Source organism: Dipodomys spectabilis, unplaced genomic scaffold (assembly GCF_019054845.1).
Source record: "Dipodomys spectabilis isolate Male_0828 unplaced genomic scaffold, ASM1905484v1 ptg000002l, whole genome shotgun sequence".
Classification (NCBI taxonomy): Eukaryota; Metazoa; Chordata; class Mammalia; order Rodentia; family Heteromyidae; genus Dipodomys; species Dipodomys spectabilis.
In genome coordinates, this window is record NW_024870679.1 from 43,747,397 (window position 1) to 43,773,769 (window position 26,373).

General features: G+C 41.1%; 1 protein-coding gene across 1 annotated transcript in view; it reads right to left on the reverse strand.

The window, feature by feature from the left end:
* The window catches only part of Psmb2 (proteasome 20S subunit beta 2), a 39,422-nt gene extending 20,429 nt beyond the window's left edge, over positions 1-18,993 (reverse strand). Inside the window, exons 1-3 of the mRNA XM_042684028.1 lie at positions 18,783-18,993; positions 11,307-11,429; positions 7,335-7,405 (exon numbers count right to left, since the gene is read on the reverse strand). Coding sequence (XP_042539962.1) covers positions 7,335-7,405; positions 11,307-11,429; positions 18,783-18,873 — 285 coding nt within the window. The 5' untranslated portion in view covers positions 18,874-18,993. The remainder of the gene's footprint in view (positions 1-7,334; positions 7,406-11,306; positions 11,430-18,782) is intronic.
* Between the last annotated feature and the right edge of the window lie 7,380 nt (positions 18,994-26,373).

Consider the following 26,373-nt stretch of genomic DNA (forward strand, 5'->3'; position numbering starts at 1 on the left):
CTCAAGTGATAGAACACTAGCCTTGCGTTGAAGAGCTCAGGGACATCGCCCAGGCCAAGAGTTCAAGCCCCACCAAAAAAAAAAAAAAAATTCTGCAGTCAGCCAGACACCAGTGCTTCACATTTGTAATCCTAGCTATTAAGGAGACTTGAGATTTGAGAATGGAGGCCCAAAGCCAGCCCAGGTAGATAAATCTGAGAGATTCTTATCTCAATTAACCAGCAGAGAGCCAGAAGTGCAAGTGTAGCTCAAGTGGTAGAACACCAGCCTTGAGGGATAAGCAAGAGAGAGGTCCAGAGTACTGGCATGAAAATAAATAAATAAAATCCTACAGTCAATTACTTTCTTCCTCTGAGTTTGTTTTTTTTTTTTTGTGGGTAGTGGGGCTTGAACTCGGGGCTTGGGCGCTATCTCTGAACCTTTTCACTCAAGGCTAGTGCTCTATCACTTTGAGCCACAGTGCCACTTCCAGTTCTCTAGTGGTTAATTGGAAATCAGAGTCTCATGGACGCTGTCTGGGCTGGCTTTGAACTGTGATCTCAGCCTCCTGAGTAGCTAGGATTACAGGCATGAGCCACTGTTGCTCAGTTTTCTGAGTTTTTCAACTAACTCACAGCAGAGTTCATACGAAACATCCTAGAGCAAGGCTTTCAATTATTTGTAGTTTTAAGGTATGATAGTTTTTAAGCTACCATTTGAGATGGTGAATCTACCTTTACAAATAAAATATTACATGCAATTCCTGAATATAAAAGATAAAAGCAGGCTGGGAAGGTGGCTCAGTGGTAGAGTACTTGCCTTGCATGCATGAGACCCTGGGTTCGATTCCTCAGCACCACATAAAAAGAAAAAGCCGGAAGTGGCGCTGTGGCTCAAGTGGTAGCACTAGCCTTGAGCTGCAAAGCTGAGGGACAGCACCCAGGCCCAGAGTTCAGGCCTCAAGACAGTCAAAAAAAAAAAAAAAAGATAAAAGCACAGTTGATATACATGAAGTAGAGCTAAAGCTTCACTATACTGGTCTTTCTAGGTGAGAATCTAAAGACAGCTTTGAAGTATATGGTGTGAAAACCACTATATAAGCTGGGTATTTTTTCCAATTCATTATTTCTACTGCTTCTTTACAAAGCATTTGGATGGCCTTATTAACAAACTAAGTTACCAATAGCTCATAAAGCATTTCAGAAAAAGTTCTATGAAAACACTTTGGCCAACGAGTAGTAGTAAAGCCTTAAAGATGCTGTATTGTAGAGTTTAGCACCCTACCTACATCCTGGCACAGAATTCCACATTCCCTAAGGACTTCAGAGTTGGCTGGTTTCCACCTCAGTCTTCATATCTATAAAATGGTGAGTGTGTAATAGATCATTTCAAATGGGTTACGCCAAAATTGCCACAATTAACTCCAAGAAATAGCCCCATTATTCATTATGCTCCCTCTTTTGCCCATTAACCAAATAAGAATTTAAGCACATAGGCTTTGAGCATAGTTTCTAAGTCATTACAAAGTTTTCAAAATAATCCTGTTGAAGCTCAAAAAACAGTTCTTAATAATAGAAGTTATGTCACTTAAATACTATTTTCCAGGGAGGTATCATTTATTCACTCCAACTATTATTTTCTGCAAAATCACACAAACATTAGGTACCAACAGAGGGATACTGAAACCAAGCTTTTGCTTAAAGGAATCTCATAAATACTTGGAAAATGGGGAGTTGAACATATAACAGAAGTTGAACTAACCCCTTTTCTGTTTCTGGTGGCCTAATCAATCAACTTCAATGTACACAAACACTTAAATAAAAAACTAACATGAAGGATTTTGAACATTTTCACTTTTTAAAACCTTAATAACATTCCCTTCCAGTGTACAAAAGCATGGTAATATTCTCTATGGTATATGTGGTACTAACTGGACATTTATTCAGTAAATATTGGCTGAAAATCAACAATGGACATATATTCATAGCTCATTTATATAATTCTATGTCTGAATCTTAAGTTTAATAGAAATGGACATGTCAGCTGGGCGCCGGTGGCTGAACCTATAATCCTAGCTACTCAGGAGGCTGAGATCTGAGGATCATGGTTCAAAGCCAGCCCAGGCAAGGAAAGTCCGTGAGACTCTTGTCTCCAGTCTCCAATAAACCACTAGAAAACCGGAAAGTGGCACTGTGGCTCAAGCGGTAGAGCGCTCGCCTTGAGTCAAAGAGCTGAAGGATAGTACCCAAGTCCAGAGTTCAAGCCCCACGACTGACCAAAAATGAAAAAAGAAAAAAGAAATGAAGATTTTCAGGATCCCCTAAGGGCACAAACATACTTGTATATCAGTTGAGTAACTGAAGAACAAAACAGCATTAAAGTATTTGAAGTCAGAATCTTAGCTTTATGTGTGAGCGCATGCCAGTAATTGGTCTGGAACTCAAGGCTCTCGTTTTTCTTAGCTTTTTCACTCAAGGCTCGAGCTCCACTACATAAGCCATACCTCTACTTTCTGCTTTTTTAAATTGGAAATAAAAGTCTCTCAGATTTATCTGCATAGAAAGTTTTAAACCTTGATCTTCTTTTAGATCTTAGCCTACTGAATTGCTAAGGACTACAGATGTGACCCATTCATGCAGACTCATTGCCTTTTTTTTTTTTGGGGGGTCCAGTAGTGGGGCCTGAACTCTGGGCCTGGACGCTGTCCCTCAGCTCTTCAGCTCAAGGCTAGCGCTCTACCACTTGAGCCACAGTGCCACTTCCAGACTTTTTCTTTTTGCTTATGTGGTGCTGAGGAATCGAACCCAGGGCCTCACGAATGCAAGGCAAGCGCTCTACCACTGAGCCACCTTCCCAGCCCCTAATTGCCTTTTATAATTTATTCACCTATGCCTTTGGATACATTTACTTGGATACATTAATAGGAAAAAGTAACTTCTCTATGAACCAGCTTCAGTCTCCTTATAACTCAAATGGTTAAATACATATGTGTCTACTTAGGTAGAGACATATGTAAATGTTTAGAATAACACTAAGAAAACTTTCTGTGACCGTGAAAATATACTATGTTTGTGGATGTCTAGTATTATAGCTGCTGAGCACTTAAAATGTGACTGGGTATAGTGATATACATCTGTAATATCAGCACTCAAAAGGCTAAGTCAGAAAGGTTCCAAGTTTGAGACCAGACTGGGCTACAATAGACAAACAGTCTCAAAACCCTAAAATAAGAATCTAAACAGTAGATGGGGGCTGGTACTGGGAGAATAGTAGCTTAGTGTAAGACTATATGCTTATCATGTCATGTGTGACTTTGGGTTCACATCTCAACATGGAAAAGAAAAGAAATGCAGGTTTCTCATTCAAGAAACTCTAGGAGACCTTTCTGGACTTTAAATTTTTTAATTTAATTTAATTAATTCAAATTAAATTTGACCTTAAATAGCTCTATATGCTAGTGGCTACCATATGGACTGTAGATAAATCCTAACAACATAAAAAATATTCAGTGTTAATTTATTTTCCTATTAATGGTACTAATTTTTAAAATTTTTCAATTTACTAGGAGCTCAGCTCAACTAAAATAGAACAAACAGAGCACCAGTGGCTCCCACCTGTAATCCTAGCTACTCAAAAGAGACTGAGATCTGAGGAGCACGATTCAAAGCCAGCCCAAACAGGAAAGTCTGTGAGACTCATCTCCAATTAACTACCAGAAAACCAGAAATGGAGCTGTGGTTTAAAGTGGCAGAGCACTAGCCTTGAGTATAAAAGCTCAGGGACAGCATCCATATTCCGAGTTCAAGCCTCATGACCAACAATAAATACATACATAAACACAATAAAATAGGACAACAGAGAGTCTAATATGAAGCTAACCTGTAACCATTAAATTACTTCTTTAATCAAACTATAGCAATAGCATTATAAAAACAAACACCATTTTTTAATTTTTATTTTGTCTGTCATGAGTCCTGAACTGTGTGGATCTGGGCACTGTCCCTCAGCTCTTCAGCTCAAGGCTAGTGCTCTACAACTTGAGCCACAGTGCCACTTCTGGCTTTTTCTGCTTATGTGGTACTGAAGAATTGAACCCAGGGCCTCGTGCATGCAAGGCAAGCACTCTACTACTGAGCCACCTTCCCAATCCCGCAAACACCATTTATTAATCATTAGAATTTGTCCAACGACACATAGCTGGCAAATATCCGATCCTCACAATGCTCTCAACCACAATTGCCTGCATCTTAATAAGTCAGTTTCTGTAAGATTCTTCACATACTCAGTGGTAAGTAAATGTTCACTAAACCCTAAAACATACACATACATACAGCAGTTGGAAATCAGACAAAAGTTATGCATGGTAACCAGCTAACCCAAAGTAAGTCACATCTACCAACTGATAGGACCATGTAAATACACCAAAATTAATGCCTGTAATTGTTATAGGAAGACAAAAGTATCATAACCCTTTTTCCCAGAATAAAATAATGCATGAATAAATTCATATTTTAGAACTAAATATATTTTGATAAGAGAGTAGAACAAAGACTGGATCTTTACTAGAAGCAAGGAGAGGAAGTCAGTGTTCACTAGAGCCCTATGTCCCTGTCTAGAGGGATATTTACTTGTTAAAACATCAAACATTTCTGCTAGAAGATTAACGGGATTCACTGCATTTGCATCAAGCGCACTGCAACTCTTATCTCAATTCTAAAAGGAGCTTAATTAATTCTCTTAATGTCTGCAGCATTTAGTGAAATGTCTTATTGTGCCCAAAGCTGAAATTCAGTTTGGTCTGGTAAGGCAGAAGAATATTTTATACAAGGAGCCATGACATACTCCTTACTATCATGGAAACTTTTGGGTGGCAGGAAAACCAATTATCTGACCTATTTTCCTCTCAAGAAGGAGTAGACATGAAAAGACCAAAGATTTTTCATTCAGATCGAAACATATAAATTTGTCTCAATCTGTCACATCTGTAACTTCTATAGTCCTAAAAGATAATTTACTGAGAAGTTTAGAATTAGGCACTGGAAAACAAACTGCTTTAAAGACTTGTAGTAAAGCCTGGCACTGGTGGCTCATGCCTATAATTCTCATTGTTCAAGGGCTTAAATCTGAGGATTGCGATTCGAAGCCAGCCCCGAGACTCTTATCTCCAATTCATCATCAAAAAACCTGGAAGTAGAGCTGTGGTTCAAGTGGTAAGAGTACTAGCCTTGAGCAAAATAGCTCAGGGACAGTGCCCAGGCCCCGAGTTCAAGCCCAGGACCAGAATAGCCACACACAATTTTTTTGTAATAATGAGCTGGGAACATGGCTCAAATGGTAGGGTGAGTTCAAACTCCAATACCACCACCATCAAAAAAGAAAATCTAGGGGCTGGGAAGATAGCTCAGTGGTAGAGTGCTTGCCTTGCATGCATGAAGGTTCGATTCCTCAGAACCACATAAGCAGAAAAAGCCAGAAGTGGCACTGTGGCTCCAGTAGTAGAACACTAGCCTTGAGCTGAAGAGCTGAGGGACAGTGCCCAGGCCCAGAGTTGAGGCCCCACAACTGACAAAAAAAAAAAAATCTTTTGAGATGCTTATCTCCAATTAACCAGCAAGAAGTGGACATATGACTCAAGTGGTAAAGCACCAGCCATGAGTGAAAAAGGTAAGTTTAAGAAAGTGAGGCACTGAATTCAAACCTTATACTGGCATGTCGTACATGCATGTGTGCACACACACAACCCTCACAAATTACATATAACTCAGATTTGCTTTGTTTTTCTTTGAGAGGGAGTAGTACTTGGGGTTTGAACTCAGGACTTGGTGCTTGCTAGGCAAGTAATCCTACATACTGAGTCATGCTGTCTACCCTATAACTCAGTTTAAGCAAGAGATGAAATAAAAAAAAGAGCACTACCGAAGAACCAAGGAGCTGATAGAACACAAAACAGTCAAATAATTATGGTTTCATTATTGCAGCTTTGTCTGACCTGATGTATGCCCTCAACTAGTCTCTTTACCACCTTCTGCCTTTCATTATATGAGCGATAGAGAATTAACTTCTATCTGTCTCAGTGGAATATTGAGTAGATTAAATCATTACACAAAATGCTTTGGGCAAAAGTCATATGAATGTTAAATATTATGATTTACAAGCATTCATTTTCCTAGCACTCCTGTGGGGTTGGGAAGTTACCTAGATTTCATAGATGAGTAAATATGCACAGAGGGTAAGGTCATATGGTAAGGCTCTATTTACTTAGTCCCTATGGGAAAGGAATAATTCATACATTTAGCAATCATTTGAACTTTCTTGGCATATCCTATACAATCTTTAATAATTTCAATCTTTTTTTAACATGCTGTCAATGTAACTGAATTCTATGATAAAATAAGCTTAGAATAAGTGAAAGTAATCCTTGTGTCTAGGCAAAAATAGTCATAAAAAAATAATCTTAGGATAAAAATTGTATTATTTGCCTCTACTACCATGTAGGGATAATCAACTATAGGAATTTTGAAAAAGCAGTTCACTATGAGAAACTTTCAAAGCATTTTTGGCTGTTTCCTACAAAATTAAAAATAATATGTGGACTAGCATTCATACTCCGTTGTTATTTTACCCAGAGATGCTGAAGAAATATTTTCAAACAAAAACTTAAATATGGATGTTTACACACTTCTAGTTGGAAGCAACCAAGATGACCTTCAGTAGGTGAATAGATAAAGAAACTAACCACAGTGCCTCTAGAGGTATTATTCAGCAATAAAAATAAATGAATTGTTAAGCCATAAATAACACGGAGGCAGTGGATGTGTGGCTTGGCTGACTATGTATTTAGTTATATATAATTATATATTGTTTATAAAGTCATTCCTGGTAGCTTCTTCTTAACTTTTCTGTGAGCCTAAAGTTGTTCTTAAAAGACTTAATAATTTTTAAAGTCACAAACTTTCATCTTAAAATATGTCTCAACCAATAAAAGAAAATTTTTTTTGAGACTGGGTCTCACTGAATGGCTCAGGATGACCTGGAACCTACTATGTAGGCCCAGAAATCCCTGAATTCTCAATTCTCCTGCTTCAGCTTCCTAAGTGCTGGTACTATAGGCATGTAGCACCCAGTCCAGCTCCTAACCAAATTCTTTGGGAAAATAGATTTGCCTTCTGGGCTTTAATTAACTACAGTGCCAAGCAGAAAACAAATCTAAACAGACTAAAAATGGCATAAATAGCAATGAGAACGGTTCAGGAAAGCCCCACAGGGCAAAAATACTGCTCATGACTAATAGAACTATAAAAGAAGCACAAAAAACCTTTCTGCTCATATCTAAGACTGATAGATATATTGCTTACCCGACTCCGGAGATAGTCAGCCAGATTTCGACGTGTGAAATTAGCTGCCGCTGTAGGAGATAATTCATATCCTGGCATAAGAGATACAAGAATGAAACTTAAAATGAAGAAGGAATAAAGTATCCCAAATCTTTTTTCCCCCCACAGGATCTCTCTGTACAATATAGGATATCCTTGAACTTGAAATTATCCTGCCTTGGTTGTCTGAGTACTGTATTAAAAGTATGCATCAATTGCCAGTATCACTATGCTTTTGTGTGGGCGATAGGGGCAGTACTGGAGTTTGAACTCAGGACCTCATATTTGCTAGGCAGACACTCTGAATTACACTTTCAAACCTTTTTTTTTTGGTTGGTCGTGGGGCCTGAACTCTGGGCCTGGGCGCTGTCCCTCAGCTCTTCAGTTCAAGGCTAGTGTTCTACCACTTGAGCCACAGCGCCACTTCTGGCTTTTTTCTGCTTATGTGGAGGAATTGAACCCAGGGCCTCATGCATGTGAGGCAAGCACACAACTGAGCTAACTTCCCAGACCCCAAACTTTTTTTTTTCTTGCTGGCCATTTTTGAGATAAAGCCTTGTTTTCTGCCCTGGTGTGTACCTGGGTTGCAATCTACCTAGTTTAGGTTTCTTGTTATATAGCTAGGATAACAGGCATGTGCTACCATGCTCAACTCTTAGTTCAGAAAGTGTCTTACTAATTTTTCTTCCATGCATGGCTTTGAAAAGTGATCCTCCTTGGGGCTGGGAAGGTGGCTCAGTGGTAGAGCACTTGCCTTGCATGCATGAGGCCCTGGGTTAGATTCCTCAGCACCACATAAGCAGAAAAAAAGCTGGAAGTGGAGCTGTGGCTCAAGTGGTAGAGCACTAGCCTTAAGCTGAAGAGCTGAGGGACAGTGCCCAGGCCCAGAGTTCAGGCCCCACGACCAGACCCAAAAAAAAAAGAAAAGTGATCCTCCTAGTCTGATTCCCAAGTAGATTTAAGTAGATTTATAGATGTGAGCCACCAGTACCTGGCTCCTTATGGCTCTTAAAGTCCATTATCTTTTATCTACAATTTGTAATATATGTCCAGTTTGAAGGGGTACAATCCTACTTCTAGTCCCTATCTTCATGCAACAGCTATGAAATAGTTTATTAGTCCTGACCACAGATAGAATCAGGATGACTGTTCTATGGTTGCATCAAATTCAGAGACTTAGTTAGACTATTCATTCACTAACACAATGAGGTTTCCTTTCAAAGAGATACAAACACACAGGTGTTGAAAAAAAGAAAGAAATATTAAGATGCCAATTGCTGTAAGTTTATTTTAAAAGGATGTTAGAAGAGAGACTGGAAGTTAGGATAGTCTCAGAGTTATACTTTATGTAAAATGTAACTTAAGTATAATATAATTTTCAAAAGTCCAAGACACAGAGAAAGTTTTCCATCACTGTACTTTTTTTTTTTTTTGGTCATGGGGCTTGAACTCTGGGCCTGGGCATTGTCCCTCAGTTCATCAGCTCAAGGCTAGTGCTCTACCACTTCAGCCACAGCACCACTTCCACATCTACAAGTCAGTAGATTTACATGGAAAATGACACAAAGCCTTGTCATTAAGTTATTCCCTGCAACATTTCAAGCCCTATTGTCAGAGTGAAACTTAAGTTTAACAGGGTCAATGCTGGATGTTTTCACGCTTATTAGTGCATATTAAATCACAATGAGAGCAACCCTAAACACCATGAATATTGCTCAGTCCTCCATCTAATCTCCCAAATGTTACTAAGGATTTGATAGTTACCTTAAAGGCAGAAAGTCTGAAGCCTGATTATCTGTATAAACACTTTTCTCCTTCATGCCCTTATTGATGCTCACATTATTGTCTCACTGTGATAGTAGGAACTGAATCCAGGACCTGGTACACGCAAATACTTTACTGCTCGGGGCTGGGAAGGTGGCTCAGTGGTAGAGCGTTTACCTTGCATGCATGAGGCCCTGGGTTTGATTCCTCAGCACCACATAAGCAAAAAGAAAAAAGCCAGAAGTGGCGCTGTGGCTCAAGTGGTAGAGCGCTTGCCTTGTGCTGAAGAGCTGAGAGACAGCGCCCAGGCCCAGAGTTCAGGCCCCACAACCGGACTACCCCCCCCCCCCCCAAAAATACTTTACTGCTGAGCCATATCCCTACCCATAGCTCAGTTCCTTAATATGCATAAGAATTACTATAGAGGACCTTATAGTTAACTAAAAGGCCATTAAGGGCAATTTTAAACTAACACAATTTTGCTTTTAGGCACTGACTTTAAACCTAACCGCCCCCCTTTTTTTTTGGGTCCGGTCGTGGGGCCTGAACTCTGGGCCTGGGTGCTGTCCCTCAGCTCTTTTAGCTCAAGGCTAGCGCTCTACCACTTGAGCCACAGCGCCACTTCCTGCTTTTTTCTTTTTGCTTATGTGGTGCTGGGGAATCAATCCCAGGGCCTCATGCATTGCAAGGCAAGCGCTCTACCACTGAGCTACCTCCCCAGCCCCGTAAAACCCCTTTAACAATCAAATTTTGTTAGTCTTGTTTACTCATCTTTTTCAGGACAGCTAGTAAATTATTACTGTAACTACTATACTTCAGAAACATTATCAGTCCCCTTCACCCTAAACTTGCTAAAATCTTTTTTTGTTGTTGTTGTTGGTCATGTGGCCTGAACTCAGCCTGGGCACTGTCCCTCAGCTCTTCAGCTGAAAGCTAGTGCTCTACCACTTGAGCCTCAGCCCCACTTCCAGCTTTTTCTGTTATGTAGTGCTGAGGAATTGAACCCAGAACCTCATGCATGCAAGGCAAGCCCTCTACCACTGAGCCACCTTCCCAGCCCAACTTGCTAAAATCTAAGTACCCTGTGCCTCAGGGTATGCTGCCTCAGTGAATGGTAGTAAATGACTGTTATTTATCTTTGCATCTCTGCAGCACAGTATTTAACATAGATGAAAACTACAAAAATATTTATGCAAGGGCTGGGAAGGTGGCTCAGTGGTAGAGTGCTTGCCCTGCATGGATGAGGCCCTGGGTTCCATTCCTCAGCACCACATAAGCAAAAAAAGCCGGAAGTGGCACTGTGGCTCAAGTGGTAGAGTGCTAGCCTTGAGCCAAAGGCTCAGAGAACCCAGGCCCAGAGTTCAGGCCCCATGACCGACAAAAAAAAAAAAAAGTATGCAACTGAATGCATACTAAATGTACTACAAAAACATGGAAACAAAACTTACCTAATCATTTTGCATATGTAATTTTATTCAAATTAATTTAAGCCAAAGCTAGACTCTTTAGGTTTTGGGTTTTCTTTTTTGCTGGTCCTGGAGCTTGAACTCAGGGCCTGGGTGATGTCCCTGAACTCTTTTGCTCAAGGCTTGTGCTCTACTATTTAAGTTAAGGCTCCACTCTTGGCATTTTGATGGTTAATTGGAGGTAAGAATCTCATGGATGGGGCTGGGAAGATGGCTCAGTGGTAGAGGCCCTGGGTTCAATTCCTCAGCACCACATAAGCAGAAAAAGCCAGAAGTGGTGCTGTGGCGTAAGTGGTAGGGCATTAGCCTTAAGCTGAAGAGCTGAGGGACAGTGCCCAGGCCCAGAGTTCAGGCACCATGACTGACCAAAAAAAAAAAAAATCTCATAGATTTTCCTGCCTGGCTTCAAACTGTGATCCTCAGATCTCAACCTCAGATCTCAACCTCCTGAGTAGCTAGGCATGAGCCACCAGGGCCAAATTTAAGTCTAACCTGAATATAATATATATGAAAAAACATGTACATTTTGACAGTACAGAGGGAAGATCATGTGAAAGATCTATAAGCCAAGAAGAAAGACCTCAGAAATGTCAACTTTGACACTTTGATCTCAGTCAAGATTTTTTGAGCCTATAGAACTATGACAAAAGTTCAGCTTAAGCCAGTCTGTGGCACTCTGTTATGGCAGCCTCAGCAAACTGATGCACCAACAACGCTTACCCACCATTTCTCATTTTATAAAGCTGCACATTTTTCTGAATGTATTCTGCAAACTGCACAGTGTCTCCAGCCTGTCCAACACATAGGAGTAAGATTTTTTCACTCATCTTAAACATCTTGTCGTGATCTGCTCAAAGAAAAAAAAAAATCATGTTAGAAACTGCTTTCCCAGAAATTGACAGCTACTATATATGCAACCATAAATAGGTTTTAAGTAACTACTATAATAATTTATTAACTACTGTCTTTAGAAGATATTAGTAGACAACATTATTAATATCTTTCACTCTACAAGTTAAATCATCAACATATTTTATTACTTTCTCTTTGGTGCCACTTCTAGGGCTTGAATTCAGGGCTTAGACACTGTCCTTGAGCTTTTGTGCTCAAGGCTTATATGCTCTATCACTTGAGTCACAGCTCTACTTCTGGATTTTTGGTAGTTAACCAGAAGTGAGTCCCCAGCTGGCTTTAAACTGTGATCCTCAGATCTGAGCCTCCTGAGTAGCTAGGATTACAGATGTGAGCCACCTGTACCCACTGGTACTCACATATTAATTTCGATTTCAATAGAAAACTATATACAAAAGCTGACAATTTAAAATACTATTTGAGGGGCTGGGAAGGTGGCTTAGTGGTAGAGCACTTGCCTTGCATGCATGAGGCCCTGGGTTCGATTCCTCAGTACCACATAAGCAAAAAGAAAAAAGCCAGAAGTGGCGCTGTGGCACAAGTGGTAGAGTGCTAGCCTTCAGCTGAAGAGCTGAGGCAGAGCGCCCAGGCCCAGAGTTCAGCCCCACAACCGGACCCAAAAAATAAAATAAAATAAAATACTATTTGAGGCCAGTGGTACAGCATGTGCTTAGCAGTGTGAGGCTTTGGGTTTGATCACTAGTACCTAAACAAATTGAACATATTTTTGCCATCTTACAACATTTGGAATTTAAGAAATAGAACAAAGAAGGAAACTAAAGGAATCTTTAAGTTTAGTTTAAGGCTCTTGATTATAAAGCTCTAAAATGTTTCTATAAACACAAAACCACACATAAAAACAACTGGTGCTACAGTTAAAATTAAGGAGCCATTTCAAGAAGGAGAAAAATTAGCTGGAAATATAAATCACTTTATAAAGTAAATCAACTTGCTTCCAAAGCAAAAGAAAAAAATTGGTTGCCAAAGCAAAAGTTCTAATGCATATTCTAACAGTAAGCTATCTAAAATACCTCAAAAAATCAAAAATATTCTAACCTTATCTAGCAGAACCAGACTCACTCAGATTAGATAAATACTCAGATTATAATTATTGCCTAAGGGAAAAAACTCCATATTCAGACTGCAGCTTCGGAGAAAAAAAACCTCAAATCTTTCTATCTTACCCCTACTTTCGCTTTTCATTTTTCAAATAGTGCCGAATAATCTTCCCTGGGAGACATGTTTCCTGTATGAAAGCTTTTGAAATGTTAAAATCCCTTAATAGGATTTAAAGAACAAATGCAACTATCAACTTCTTTATAACTGTTGGAGACTTGTCAATACTAGTAATATAGATTCTTAGACTTTGGGGGAAAAAAAACATATAACATGTCTGTAGATAATTCTGAATTGCCTTAATACTCCCACATAAACACATTTTTATTTGTTACACAGGCTACAGGAAATCTAAAGACTGTTAAGTTTGTAAAGCTGTTTATAAAACTTTTTCACTAACAGATATAAAGAAAAAGGACCAGAAGAGTATATTCTAAGTTCTTGCCAATAGAAAAGGCTATTTTGGGTTTTTTTGTAGGTTATAGGGCTTGATGGGCCTGGGCACTGTCCTTGAGCTTTTTCATTCAAAGCTAGAGCACCTTACTACTTTCAACCACAATGCCAATTCCAAGTCTTCCGGTGGTTAACTGGAGGTAAGAGTCTCCAGACATTCCTTGCCCAGGCTGGCTCTGAACAGCTATCCTCAGAACACAGCCTCCTGAGTAGCTAGAATTACAGGTGTGAACCAACAGTGTCTGACATAAAGGCAATTTTTCTTTTCTTTTTTTTTTTTTTTTTGCTTATCAGTGTTTCCTAGCTTTTTGTATTTACTATGAAAGAAAAATTATTAATACATTCATGTCACTTTTTTTTTTTTTTTGTCGGTCATGGGGCTTAAACTCTGGGCCTAGGCATTGTCCCTCAGCTCTTCAGCTCAAGGCAAGTGCTCTACCACTTGAGCCACAGTGCCACTTTCGGTTTTCTGGTAGCTGATTGGAGATAAAAGTCTCACGAATTTCCTGCACAGGCTGGCTTTGAACTGTGATCCTCAGATCTCAGCTTCCTGAGTAGTTAGGATTAGGATTACAGGTGTGAGCCACTGATGCCTGACTCCTGTCGCTTCTTTTTGTTTTTTGTTGGTCATGGGACCCAAACTCTGGTCCTGGGCACTGTCTCAGCTCTTCCGCTCAAGGCTAGTGCTCTACCACTTGAGGCACAGTGCCACTTCTGGCTTTTTCTGTTTATGTGGTGCTAAGGAATCAAACCCAGGGCCTCATATATGCAAGGCAAGCGCTCTACCACTAAGCCACCTTCCCAGCCCATCATGTCACTTCTTGAGTAAGAAAAAAAAAATCTGTCTTTTCTGGAGGACAGGCTTACAAATTTAACAAGTTTATATCATAGTTGGAAGAAACACTAAAGTTCTAGGCAGTAAATGGCTCAGTTTTGAAATATTCAATACAGGCCAAAATTTGTATTTATTTTGGTGGGGCTGAAGTTTGAACTCAGAGGTAGTCAGGCAACCTACCATTTGCCATGTCCCCAATCCTTCCTATTTTAATTTTTTTCAGATAAGGTCTCAGATTTTGCCTAGCCTGGACCCCAAACCTGCTTATACCTCTGGTTTAGCTGGGGTTATGTGAAACATCATACCCAATTTATTTTTATTTTTATTTTTGGTTGAGATGGGGGAAGGGAGAATGTTTTGCTAACTTGCCCTGGCTGGCCTCAACCTACAGTCATTTTGATTTCTACCTCCACAGTAAGTTGAGATCATAGGTCTGAGTTATCGGCATCAGCTACCAAAAAGTTGTTTTCTCTTCTTCTTCCTTTTTTTTTGTCAGTTCTAAGCCTTGAACTCAGGGCCTGGGCATTGTCCCTGAGCTTCTTTTGCTCAAGGCTAGCACTCTATCCCTTAAGCCACAGGGCCACTTCTAGCTTTTTCTATACATGTGGTACTGAGGAATCAAATCCAGGGCTTCATGCATGTGAGGCCAGCACTTTACCACTAAGCCACATTCCCAGCCATTGTTTTTGTTTTTTAAACTGAGAGCATACCCAGTAAGTAGTAAAAGACGCTGTAAAAACACAGGTGATAGATTGTTGGGTGCTGGTGACTCATGCCTGTAATCCTAGCTACTAGGAGGCTGAGATCTTAGGATCCAGTTCAAAGCCAGCCCAGGCAGGAAAGTCCTTGAGACTTATCTCCAGTTAATCACCAGAAAACCAGAAGTGGTGCTGTGGCTGAAGTGGTAGATCACTAGCCTTCAGCTGAAGAGCTCAGGGACAGCGCCCAGGCCCAGAGTTCAAACCCTACCACTGACAAAAAACAAAACGAAACAAAAACAAAACATTACAAGTGACAGATACTAATATCTGTGATAAAGAAACTGCCAGGGCCAGGCTACTCAGGAAGCTGAAGAGATCTCAAGATTACAGTTTCTTAACTCCAATCAATCACCAGCCCCCCCCCCCCCCTCCAAAAAAGAAGGGAAAAAAAAGCTGGAAGTGGAGCTATGGCTCAAGTGGTAAAGCACTAGCCCTAATAAAAAAACTCAGGGACAATGCCCAGGCCCTAAGTTCAAGGCCAGGAGTGGCACCAAAAAAAGAAAAAAGAGGGGGGAGGGGGAGGGATGGGAAAGGTGTGTGTGGGGAAATGGGAAGAGATGGAAAGGGGAAACAAAGGAGGCAGCAATGCTTGATGAGAGTATATTCATTACTTTGCCCATCTAATTGTAACCCCTCTGTATGGTGTTTTCACAATAAAAAAATAAAAAGAAAAAAGAAGGAAAGGGAAAAGGAAAAAAGCCAGGCCTGGCATAAGTGGCTCACACCTATAATCCTAGCTACTCACAAGGCTGAGATATGAAGATCTCAGTTTATAGCCTGCCTAAACAGACAAATGTAAGAGACTCCTATCTCCAACTAACCAGCAAAAAGCCATAAATGGAGGCATAGTTCAAGTAGTAGACTGGAAGCATAAGCAGAACAAGATTAGGATACCTTGAGTTCAAGTCCTAGTGCTGGCACTCACAGGCATGCATATGCATGCATACACACACACACACACTCCCATACAGCTCTAGGGAAGTTGTAGTTATTCACAAAGCATCTGCAAAATCCACAAACATAAACACATGGACAACTGAACATTAGTGTGGACTAATGTATAAATCCCAATGGACTAGAACCCACTAAACCTCAGCTGTGGTCTGGACCTAGTTCTCTGAACCTGGGCAAATTACTTGCCTAAGTATGTAAAATGCAAATGGTGATAAACATCCATGCCAAGCTCACAACTGAGAAAAAAGTGTAATAAATTCATACATGCACACTTTTATTATACTCAGTATTAGATAATGTAGTTCATTCTACAGGAATTCACAACAAAGAGGTCTGCAAGGGCTAGAGTATTTGGAGTAACTTAATTTACACAGTGATATGCTAAAAAACTGTTTAGAAGTATTGTTTACATTTTATACCTGCAGAAAATAAATCTCCCCAAATTATTATATTTTAGTATTTCTTCCCATTCTATTAAAGTTCCTTCATGAAATAGAGGGGAAAATCATTAGACTACTCTAAAATTTCTGCCATAAAATATTTTATACCAAAAAGACTACATGAAACATGAAAGTTGAGTACAACTGTCTCCAACTATTTCTCAAAAAACTCAAATTCATTTTTCTTCTATATCATAATGATCTTTTTTTTTCCTGTGGATTCTCTTAAGAGTTACTCCTAAAATCACTAATTAAAAAAAAAAACTATAACTAGTAATGCTTTTATCACACAAAATCACCTTGTTTTTATTTCTTTGGGTTTTTTTTGCATTTGTTTTTTGAGACAGGGTCTCACAATGTGGCACCAGACTGGCCTTAAACTTGCTATGTAGCCTACGATGGTCTTGAATTTGTGACCTTCCTGTCTCTACAAGGGCTCCCTCCTTTGCTTAAAGTTTTCCTTCCTTCTATGGATTATATCTAATAGGCTGCAACCCCCATAACAACAATAAGTACTATGTGTATGGAAGGCCTAAAGCATACTCTACTTTTCCAAGTGGTTTCACAAACAGTATTGAGATGAAACAAAGAACCTTGTAAAGGTATTGATTTGATTATTGTTCCCTAGACATTATGCTAAAATCAGCTTCTCCAAGGCCTTTGTTTTCAAACAATAGGCAAATTTATTCTCAAAGCAAATGTATTCCTTTGGAGACTAGTTCACCAATAGAACTTCTAAAAACTAATAATGGAACTTCATAAAAATAATCTAGCTTAAAGAACAATGGATACTACAGATGTCTGACAAACCTATTTCAGGCCCCTCTAATTTCCTTCAGAAAGAACAGAACTTTAGTGGTCTCTAAGTTCTGGATGGGAGCCAAAGAATGACAAATCAGACAGATGCCTATCTCCTTATAAAAACAGTAATGGATTTTCTTTTTTCCTTTCTTCACATACTTCAGGAAATTCCAAGTTTAATCATTCTTTCCCTAAACCCAGGTTCAACTGTCATCTCAAAGCTTTCTCTAATCTCTTCAATTATGATTCCTCTCACCCCCTTTTTGGTGCTGGTACCAGAGCTTGAACTCAGGGCCTTGCACTATTATCTTGTCTTTCTTGCTCTCTGCTCTCACTCTACCACTTACATCACACTTCCAGTCCAGAAATTTGCTAGTTAATTGGAGGTGGAGTATCCCAGATTTTTCTGCCCAAGATGGCTGAGTAGCTAGGATTATAAGTGTAAACTACCAGCATCCAATTTCCTCTTCATTACCCACAAACAGAACAATCTCCTCTTCCTCTGCATTAAGTCATAAGTTAGCTACAACTCATATGACACATTACTTTTCAGCTTATGTTAACATTGTTTCTACATATAGCTAAATCTCTTGCTGAACTGCAACTATTTTTAAAATAGGGCTATATCTTACTCTTCTTTGCATCCTTTCAATAATGCCAAACTTGTCAAGTGCATATAGATGTTCAAAACCCATCAAATGATCTTTAAATAATCTGGGCCAAAGCATACGTTTCTTTTTGTTGTTGTTGTGTTTGTTTAGTTTTTTTTTGTCTGTCGTAGGGCTTGAACTCTGGCCCTGGGCACTGTCCCTCAGCTCTTCAGCTCAAGACAAGCGCACTACCATTTTGAGCCACAGTGTCACTTCCGGTTTTCTGGTAGTTAACTGGAGATAAGTCTCAAGGACTTTCCTGTCCAGGCTGGCTTTGAACTTCAATCAGATCTCAGCCTCCTGAGTAGCTAGGATTAAAGGCTTGAGCCACCAATGCCCGGCCAAAGCATACTTTTCAACAATATCTAGTCTATGATCAGTCATAATATTCTTAGACTCTGAAGATCGACAACCAAAATCTTTTAAAATTATGGACTGAGTATCTACTATACAGAAACACTAAAGCAGCTATGAGTAAAAGACTGCACAGGCTCGAACCCAGCTTCTACCATTAATAATGTTTGGCATATTTCTTAACCTCTGTGCCTCAAACTAAAACCTGCAAAGCGGACAGCTTATTTCAAAAGTTTAACGAATTCACATAAGTTGCTTAACATGTACTTAATACATAAAAAAAGTGCTTAACATGATTTCTAATAAGCACTTGTCAAGTACTAAAAATGTGTACATAATCCATTCACTCAATTCTTCCAACATTTTGATTTGTATTACTAAAATAACCTATGAGGAAAATTGAGCACTGCAAAATCACTTGTGCAAAGCCATAAAACAAGTGGACTGCATTTACTATAAGCAAAGCCTAGCAAAGCTGGGGAGGGGCGGGGGAGGAGAGGATCCGAGGTGAGCAAAAGCAAGATATGGAGGGTGCAAAGGAAATGCCAGCCAAGCTGCCAAGCTTCTGTCCTCGGTCTCACTGTCCTCAGAATCTCACCGTGGGCCGCCCTCAGCCTAACCTCAGTACTAGCTACGACGAAACATCACAGATTGAGAGATCTACACAGCCTGGTGCCGAGAAGGGGCTTCAATCCTTACCAATTAAGTTTTCTTAAGCAACTCTAATCTAGCCAAAAAAAAAAAAATTAAGCAATGGCCAGAGTGGGTCCTAGGTTTGTCTGCCACCCTCCTCAAAACTTGAAGACACCGGGTGCTTCCTCCCAGGGGCACACCCACAAACTCTCCCTCCCGGGTCCTCCACACCCAGGCCCGGCGGGGCCTCTCCACCCAGGCCCGGCGGGGCCGCCCCTGCCTTCCTCTCACCGTCCTTCATTTGGACAATATTGCTGGCAGCCACCCGGTCGGAGGCGACAAGGACATAGTCGGGGCCCTGGATGCCAATGAGGTACTCCATGGCGGCGGGAAGCCGGAAGCTGAAGGTTCCACGGAGAGCAGGACCCGTCGGCCTCTTGGCCTCACGAGTGAGACAGCACAGCACAGAACAGCTAAGCTTGGCGCGACACAGGCCGCCAGACTGCCCGGCCCCTGTCGCTCTCGGATGACGTCCAACTAACGCGAGAAGTTGGAGGGCGGTGTGGGTGGAGCTGGGGCCTTGCGCACAGTGCTGTGGGCGGGCCCCGGGCTGCCCTGTGGTGGCTGTGGAGGTCGCTCTCCTGGCGAAGGCCTGGTTTCCAGCTCTGCATTTAACAAGTTCGCTCTAAGTCCCTCTCCCCGCAAACCAGATTGGAGAAATAAAGTAATTTGAGAGGAGCCCTACTTACATCCTTCACAAAAATATATACGACAAGGTGGAAGATCAAAACCAGCAAGACAGTGGAAGAAAATCGCTTTTTTCCCTTGTGTTAGTATGGGGCTTGGACTCGACCTTGCGTTGCACTTACTGGGCTTTTTCACTCATGGCTGGCGCTCTACCTCTTGAGCCTCTAATCTAGCTTTTTGCTGATTAATTGTGAAAGCAGTCTCATAGACTTTTCTGCAGGAGCTGGATCTAACTGTGATTCTCCAGATCTCAGCCTTTTGAGTAATTAGGTTTACAGGTGTAAGCCAGCAGCACCCTGCAAGAAAAGTATTTTGACAGTAATTGGAAGAGATGTATTTCTGAGCATGACAACAAACCCAGAAGCAATACAGGAAAAGATAGATTTCAGACTTAACTACATAAAATCAGACAGGTCTAACTTTAACATCTGAATTAGTACTGAAATGCGTATATAAACAATGTTTGTACACATGAAATAGTTAATGGCTAATTTAAAAGGCATTTCCTGTGCTACCAGGGAAGCTGAGGCAAAAAGATGGTTTGAGCCCAGGAACTGGAGACTAGTCTGGATGATAAGAGAGCACTATCTCAAGGGAAAAATATCAAAGGCTGAGAAAAGCAATTCAAGTAAGAGGCAACATGAATGGCCAAAATTATAACCTGGATAGTAATTACGAAAATGAGAAATAAGGAAAAGTATAAGTTGTGTGCTTTTCTTTTTCTTTTTGAGACAGTCTGTAATGTACCACTTGTTGGCCTCAAACCCATGATTCTCAGCATCAGTGCTAGGAATATAGGCTGAGGCCAAGCCACCACATCAAATTTAGATAACCTCCTTAGTAGGGACAATTTGATACCTTAAAATTTAGAAGGTGGTGCGTAACACTGGTAGCTCACGCCTGTAATTCTAGCTACTCAGGAGGCTGAGATCTGACGATCATGGTTCAAAGCTAGCCAGGGCAGGAAAATCTGTGAGACTCTTATCTCCAATAAACCACTAGAAAAACAAAAGTGGCGCTGTGGCTCAAGCGGTAGAGTGCTTGCCTTGAGCTGAAGAGCTCAGGTACAGTGTCCAGACTCAGAGTTAAAGCTCCACGACAGACAAAAAAAAAAAAAAAATTAGGGCTGAGAAGTTGGCTCAGTGGTAAAGTGCTTACTTTGCATGCCTGAGGCCCTGGGTTCGATTCTTCAGCACCACATAAGCAAAAAGAAAAAAGCCGGAAGTGGCGCTGTGGCTCAAATGGTAGAACGCTAGCCTTGAGCTGAAGAGCTGAGGGACAGCACCCAGGCCCAGAGTTCAGGCCCCACAACTGGACCCCCCCCCCAAAAAAAAATTAGAAGCTGGGAACCATGGAAAAGATTATGGATGTTTCTTCAAAATATTAAGAAGGAAGTGGCACTGTAGCTCAAGTGGTAGAGCGCTCACCTTGAGCTGAAGAGCTGAGGGACAGCGCCCAAGCCCAGAGTTCAAGCCCCACGGCGACCAAAAAAAAACACAAAACTGTTAAATTGTTCAATCCTAAGAAAAAGGGTAATATTCCATGACTAGAATCTGAGACCCACAACTGAGTTTTCATACTAGCTTATTGAGAAATGGAAAATGGGTTGCAATTATATCTCTAAGCAGGACTATGAAAATCATTTGCTCCAGTAGAAAATGTAGCTTGTAGTACTCATTTCATCCTGATGTTTCTCCAGCTCTCTGCCCATACAGGAACAGAGCCTCAGGAGTATGGGACAGCCTATCTATCATGGGATGGATGCCAGAGGCAAGTGAGGTCATTAAGTCAGCCATCTCTCTACGAACATAGCTGCATCCATCATTCGAGAAATAATTTTTTTCTTAAACACTGCTGGGGAAAGTCAGTACACCTCTCTTCCTCTTTCTCCTCTTCCTCCTCCTCCTCCTTGTTCTTTGCTCTCTCCTTTCCTCTCTCAATACTTCAACACAGTATAAATGTTTTTTATGTGTTTTTAATTGTAAAAATAGTTACACCAATACACATGTACACAAATGATGCAGAAATGAAGAGTTAAATACCTTTTCTCACCCAAGATAACCACCCAACAAATTTCTGCATCCTTCCAGACTTTTTCCTCTGTACGTACTGATATTCATGCACTCATTCATTTATTCATAAAAGCTGCAGAACTCTGGCAAGGCACCAGTGGCTCGTGCTTGTAGTCCTAACAACTCAGGAGAATGAAATGAGGAAGATTGAGATTTGAGGTTTACCCAAGCATACATGTGAGATTCCTTCTCAAGCACAGTAATGCGTGCTTGTCACCCAGTGACCTGAGAGGCTGAGGTTGGGAGAATCATGGTTCCAAGCCAGGCTGAGCAGAAAAATTCTTGAAACTTTGTTGCAATGGAGAGAAACTGGGGGGGGCCGGGAAGGTGGCTCAGTGGTGCAGTGCTTGCCTCCATGCATGAGACTCTCGGTTCCATTCCTCAGCACCATATGCACAAAAAGCCGGAAGTGACGCTGTGGCTCAAGTGGTAGAATGCTCACCTTGAGCTGAAGAGCTGAGTGCCCAGGCCCAGAGTTCAGGCCCCACAACCAACTCCCTCCCCCCAAAAAAGAAAAAAAAACATTAAAAAAAATGTTTTAAAAAGAAGGAAACTGGGTATGGTGGTGCATGCCTGTCATTCCAGCTATGATGAGAAGCCTGAAATAGTTTTGCCCAGTGGTTTGTTCAAGCCTGTAATCCTTGCTACTCAGGAAGCTGAGATCTAAGGATTACAATTCAAAGCCAGCCAGGGCAAGGTCTGTGAGACTCTTATCTCCAACTATCAAAAAGCCAAAAGTGGGGCTGTGGCTCAAGTAGTAGACCACTATCCTTGAGCAAAAAAGCTCAGTGACAGCACCCAGGCCCTGGGTTCAAACCCAGGACCAGCACACACACACACACACACACACACACACACACACAAACATTTAGCTAGGCATTGGTTGGTATGCCTGTGAGGAGGCTAAGATTGAGAATCATGGTTCAAAGCCAGACCAGCAGGAAAGTCCATGAGACTCATATCTCCAAAACCATCAAAAAGCTGGAAGTAGAGCTGTGGTTCAAGTGATGAAAGTGCTGGCCTTAAGCAAAAACTCTCAAGGATAACATCTAGGCCCAAGTTCAAGCTCCAGGACTGGAGCTTGCCGGTCCTGGGGCTTGAACTCAGGGCCTGGGCACTGTTCCAGAGCTGCTTTTTTTCTTAAGGCTAGCACTCTACTACTTGAGTCACAGCACCACTTCTGGCTTTTTCTGTGTATGTGGTGCTGAGGAATTGAACCCAGGGCTTCATGCATGCTAGGCAAGTACTCTACCAACAAGTCACATTCCCAGCCTCCCCCCCAAAAAATTTTTAAAGGGCATGGTTCAGTGGTTGAGTACATACCTAGGAGCAAGTTCTAGGCCCTGAGTTCAAACCCAACTACCAAAAAATATTAGCCAGCTTTTAATTATAAGCTCATGCTTGTAATCCTAGCTATTCAGAATACTGGGATCTGAGGATCTTTATTCAGACTTCAGGAAAGTCCATGAGATCCTTATCCCCAATTAAAAAGCAAAATGATGTAAGTGAAGCTATGGCTCAGTGGTAGAGTACCAGCCTTGAATAAAAAAGCCAAGTGAAGCCTGGCACCAGTGGCTCACACCCGTAATCCTGGCTACTCAGGAGGCTGAGATCTGAGGATAGCCGCTCAAGGCTAGCCTAAGCGGGAAAGTCCATGAGACTCTTATCTCCAATAAACCACCAGAAACTGGAAGTGGTACTGTGGTTCAAGTGGTAAAGCGCTGGCCTTGAGCTGAAGAGCTGAGGGACAGTGCCCAGGCCCAGAGATCAAGCCCCACACTGACCAAAAATAAATAAATAAAAAGATCCAAGTAGAAGCACAGGACCCTGAGCCCCAGTACCATCACAAAACAAAGAACCTGTAGAACGCTGAATGGGAAGATGAACTTTTTGTTGTTGTTCTTTTGGTACCAGTCTTAGGGCTTGAACTCAGGACCTGGGTGCTGTCCCTGAGCTTTTGTGCTCAAGGCTAGTGCTTTACCATTTGAGCCACAGCTCAAATGGTAGTTAATTGGAGATAAGGGTCTTACAGATTTTCCTGCTTGGGTTGGCTTCAAACTTCAGACTTCACATTTCAGCTCTCAACCTCCGGAGTAGCTACGATTACAGGCATGAGCCAGTGGTGGTACTAGGATTTGAACTCAAGATCTTGCATTTACTAGACAGGTGTTCTACCACCTGAGTCATGCCCCACCCCTACCCCACCCCACCCCACCCCCTTTTTGTCTTTATTTTTCAGGTTCTTGACTTTTTGCTTGTGGCAGGCCTCAGACTACAATCCTTCTACCTGTGCATACCTACATGCTAAGTTTATAAGTTGAGATAGGGTCTCACTAACATTTTCTCCAGACTGACCTCAAACTTTGATCCTTCCAATTTCTACCTCGTTGGTAGCTGGGATTATAGACAGGCACCACCATGCCTGCCATGATCTGACAGTGTTTTAAGTTGGCTCCTCCTTCTTCCTCTCTAGGAGTCATTAAAATTTCTTCCATTTCCTTAATCAGAGGCCAAGTCAATTCAAATGAAAAGATTTTTTTTTCTGAAGCCATGGTTTCAAGCCAGAAAATGTTTTTTAATCTGTCTAATGAAAAAAATGAGTTCTACATCCTTACTGACAATTACAAGAACCAGCTTTAAAACCTTACTTCAATCAACAACACATTAGTGAATATGCTTCTGCAAACCCACCTCACATTGATAACTGCTTGTCAGCCAATCAGGGCACATTCCACTGAATGCCAGCAAACACTCTCACCTAAGTAAGATTCTATCAACGCATTCATGTCTCTGAAGAACCACTGATCTTTGAATTTGATGCTTTAAGATCCATTCCAAAATGCTAAAATCAGTAGTATGCTCTTCTTGGAGAAAACTGTGCCTGACTAATGTATTTAAGTAAGCAATCAATTAAGCTTTATAGTTTTCCTGTTTGATATTGAGTGGTGGCCTCATCTATTGACAAGTGGAAGATTGCTGGCTTTGAGTATGCCTACAGCAAGAAAGGGCTGTACAGTAGCAGCAGGATACAGTATTAGTAGACATGTCACTTGGGCCATTTGACCCAGCTGATTATGGGTTACCAGAAGTATCTTTGGTAGAGAAAAATGTCATATGGAATGTCTGCTAATCTGTGATGAAACAGTTGTTTTTTTCCACCCTGGCATAAACTGAGTACCTAACAACAGGGCTAGTAGATAAACAGGTAGCTTGCCAAGTGCTGGTGGCTCATGCCTGTAATCCTAGCTATTCTGGAGGCTGAGATGTGAGGATCACATTTCAAAGCCAGCCTAGGCAGGAAAGTCTTTGAGTCTCTTATCTCCAATTAACCACCAGAAAGCCAGAAGTGGAGCTGTGGCTCAAAGTGGTAGAGCACTAGCCTTAAGCAGAAATGCTCAGGGACAGCTTCCAGGCCCTGAACTCAAGCTCCAGGATAGACAAAAACAAAAACCAAGTAGCTTGACCTCATTTAAGACTGGATTCTGTTAAAACTACCAAGCTATAAAGTCAAGTGGATCCATCACATAACAGACTGGAAGTGGAATATTTGAAATTAAATCTGACTCTCAAGGCCCAAATTAACTGCATGAATAATTTTAATTATTTGTTATTTATTCATTTACTTATATGAACTCAGGGCCTGTAGCTTGCTTGTCAGAAAACTCTGCTACTTCAACCACATTTTCCACCCTGCATGATCATTAATTACTCCTGTAATTAATCGTAATCAGCATGGAGAGGCAGGACCACAACTATACAATGTGGACAGGGAGGAATATGTTTAGAGGTCACATGATCTACTGAAATGTCTCTTAATATATCTATGCCAGTTGAACGGTAAGTTTCACAATCATGGCCTGATAAAAAATCTGGTGATTTGGAAACCAGCCTCCTTTAAAATGAGTTTGGTCAAACCATCAAGGATGTCAAAGGGGAGAAGGCTCAGAATGGGAGGTATAAGAAGGAGATGAAGAGCAGATCATCAGTTACAGCTTAGAAGCAATATTCTCTCAATTTTCTTGAACATGTCTCAGAGTCTACTCCTGGAAACCCAGTCCAGGGCAGTGCACATTGTTCAGAGTTTTTGTGTGACCTTGGGGAGAAGGGTGCCCCTCTTTTTCCCCCCTGAAATTGAATACCTTGTTAACCAGAGCAAACGAGGACTTAACTAATATTTACATAATGTAGAAAAACATGCCACATCTTAAACATAAGATCTGTGAAGTAACATTCACCCACTATAGGGAGATATTTCCTTGTGATATGTGTTACACTTCACACTTTCTAGTTAAAGTATTCTGAACAAGGTAAGTCTTTCACTGACAGATGTAAGACAGTTCCTCTGATGTGGTCCATGTTCCAGAAAACACCTCTTTCATCTTTCATAGCAATACAATATGGTGGTTTGGGGGCTGGGAACGTGGCTTAGTGGTAGAGTGCTTGCCTAGGATGCAGGAAGCCCTGGGTTTGATTCCTCAGTACTACATAAACAGAAAAGCCAGAAGTGGCGCTGTGGCTCAAGTGGTAGAGTGCTATCCTTGAGCAGAAGAAGCTGAGGGACACTGCCCAGGCACAAGTCCAAGCCCCAGGACTGATCTATATATATGGTGGTTCATACATTTATATGCTATCTGGAAAAAAAAAAAAGCAATCTTGAATTTCAATACTGGCTCTCCTATTTACTAGCTGAGAGGTCAGCAAATCTTTTAGGTCCATTTCATTTTATAGAAAACGGATCAGGTGATTGGGACTGTTTAACCTCATAGAGTAGATATGAAGATTAAATAGGATTTTAAAAAACAATGTATTTATCATAGTGCTTGGTGTATAGTAGACACTTAATATCTCTCTCTATCTGAGGCCACTGTTAAAGTTCCAGAGCTGACCCAACAGTTAGGTAAAGGGCCAAAAGATTCCCAGTAAGAACCATCCATAAGAGTCATCTATGATTGAGGGAAGTCCCAGAGATGCATTAGAAGGAAGTCTACTACAGGAGAGGTTGGGCCAGAGTGAGGTCAAACCAGATGGAAGGAAGAATAGCAACAAAAGCAGGGAAGGTAGAA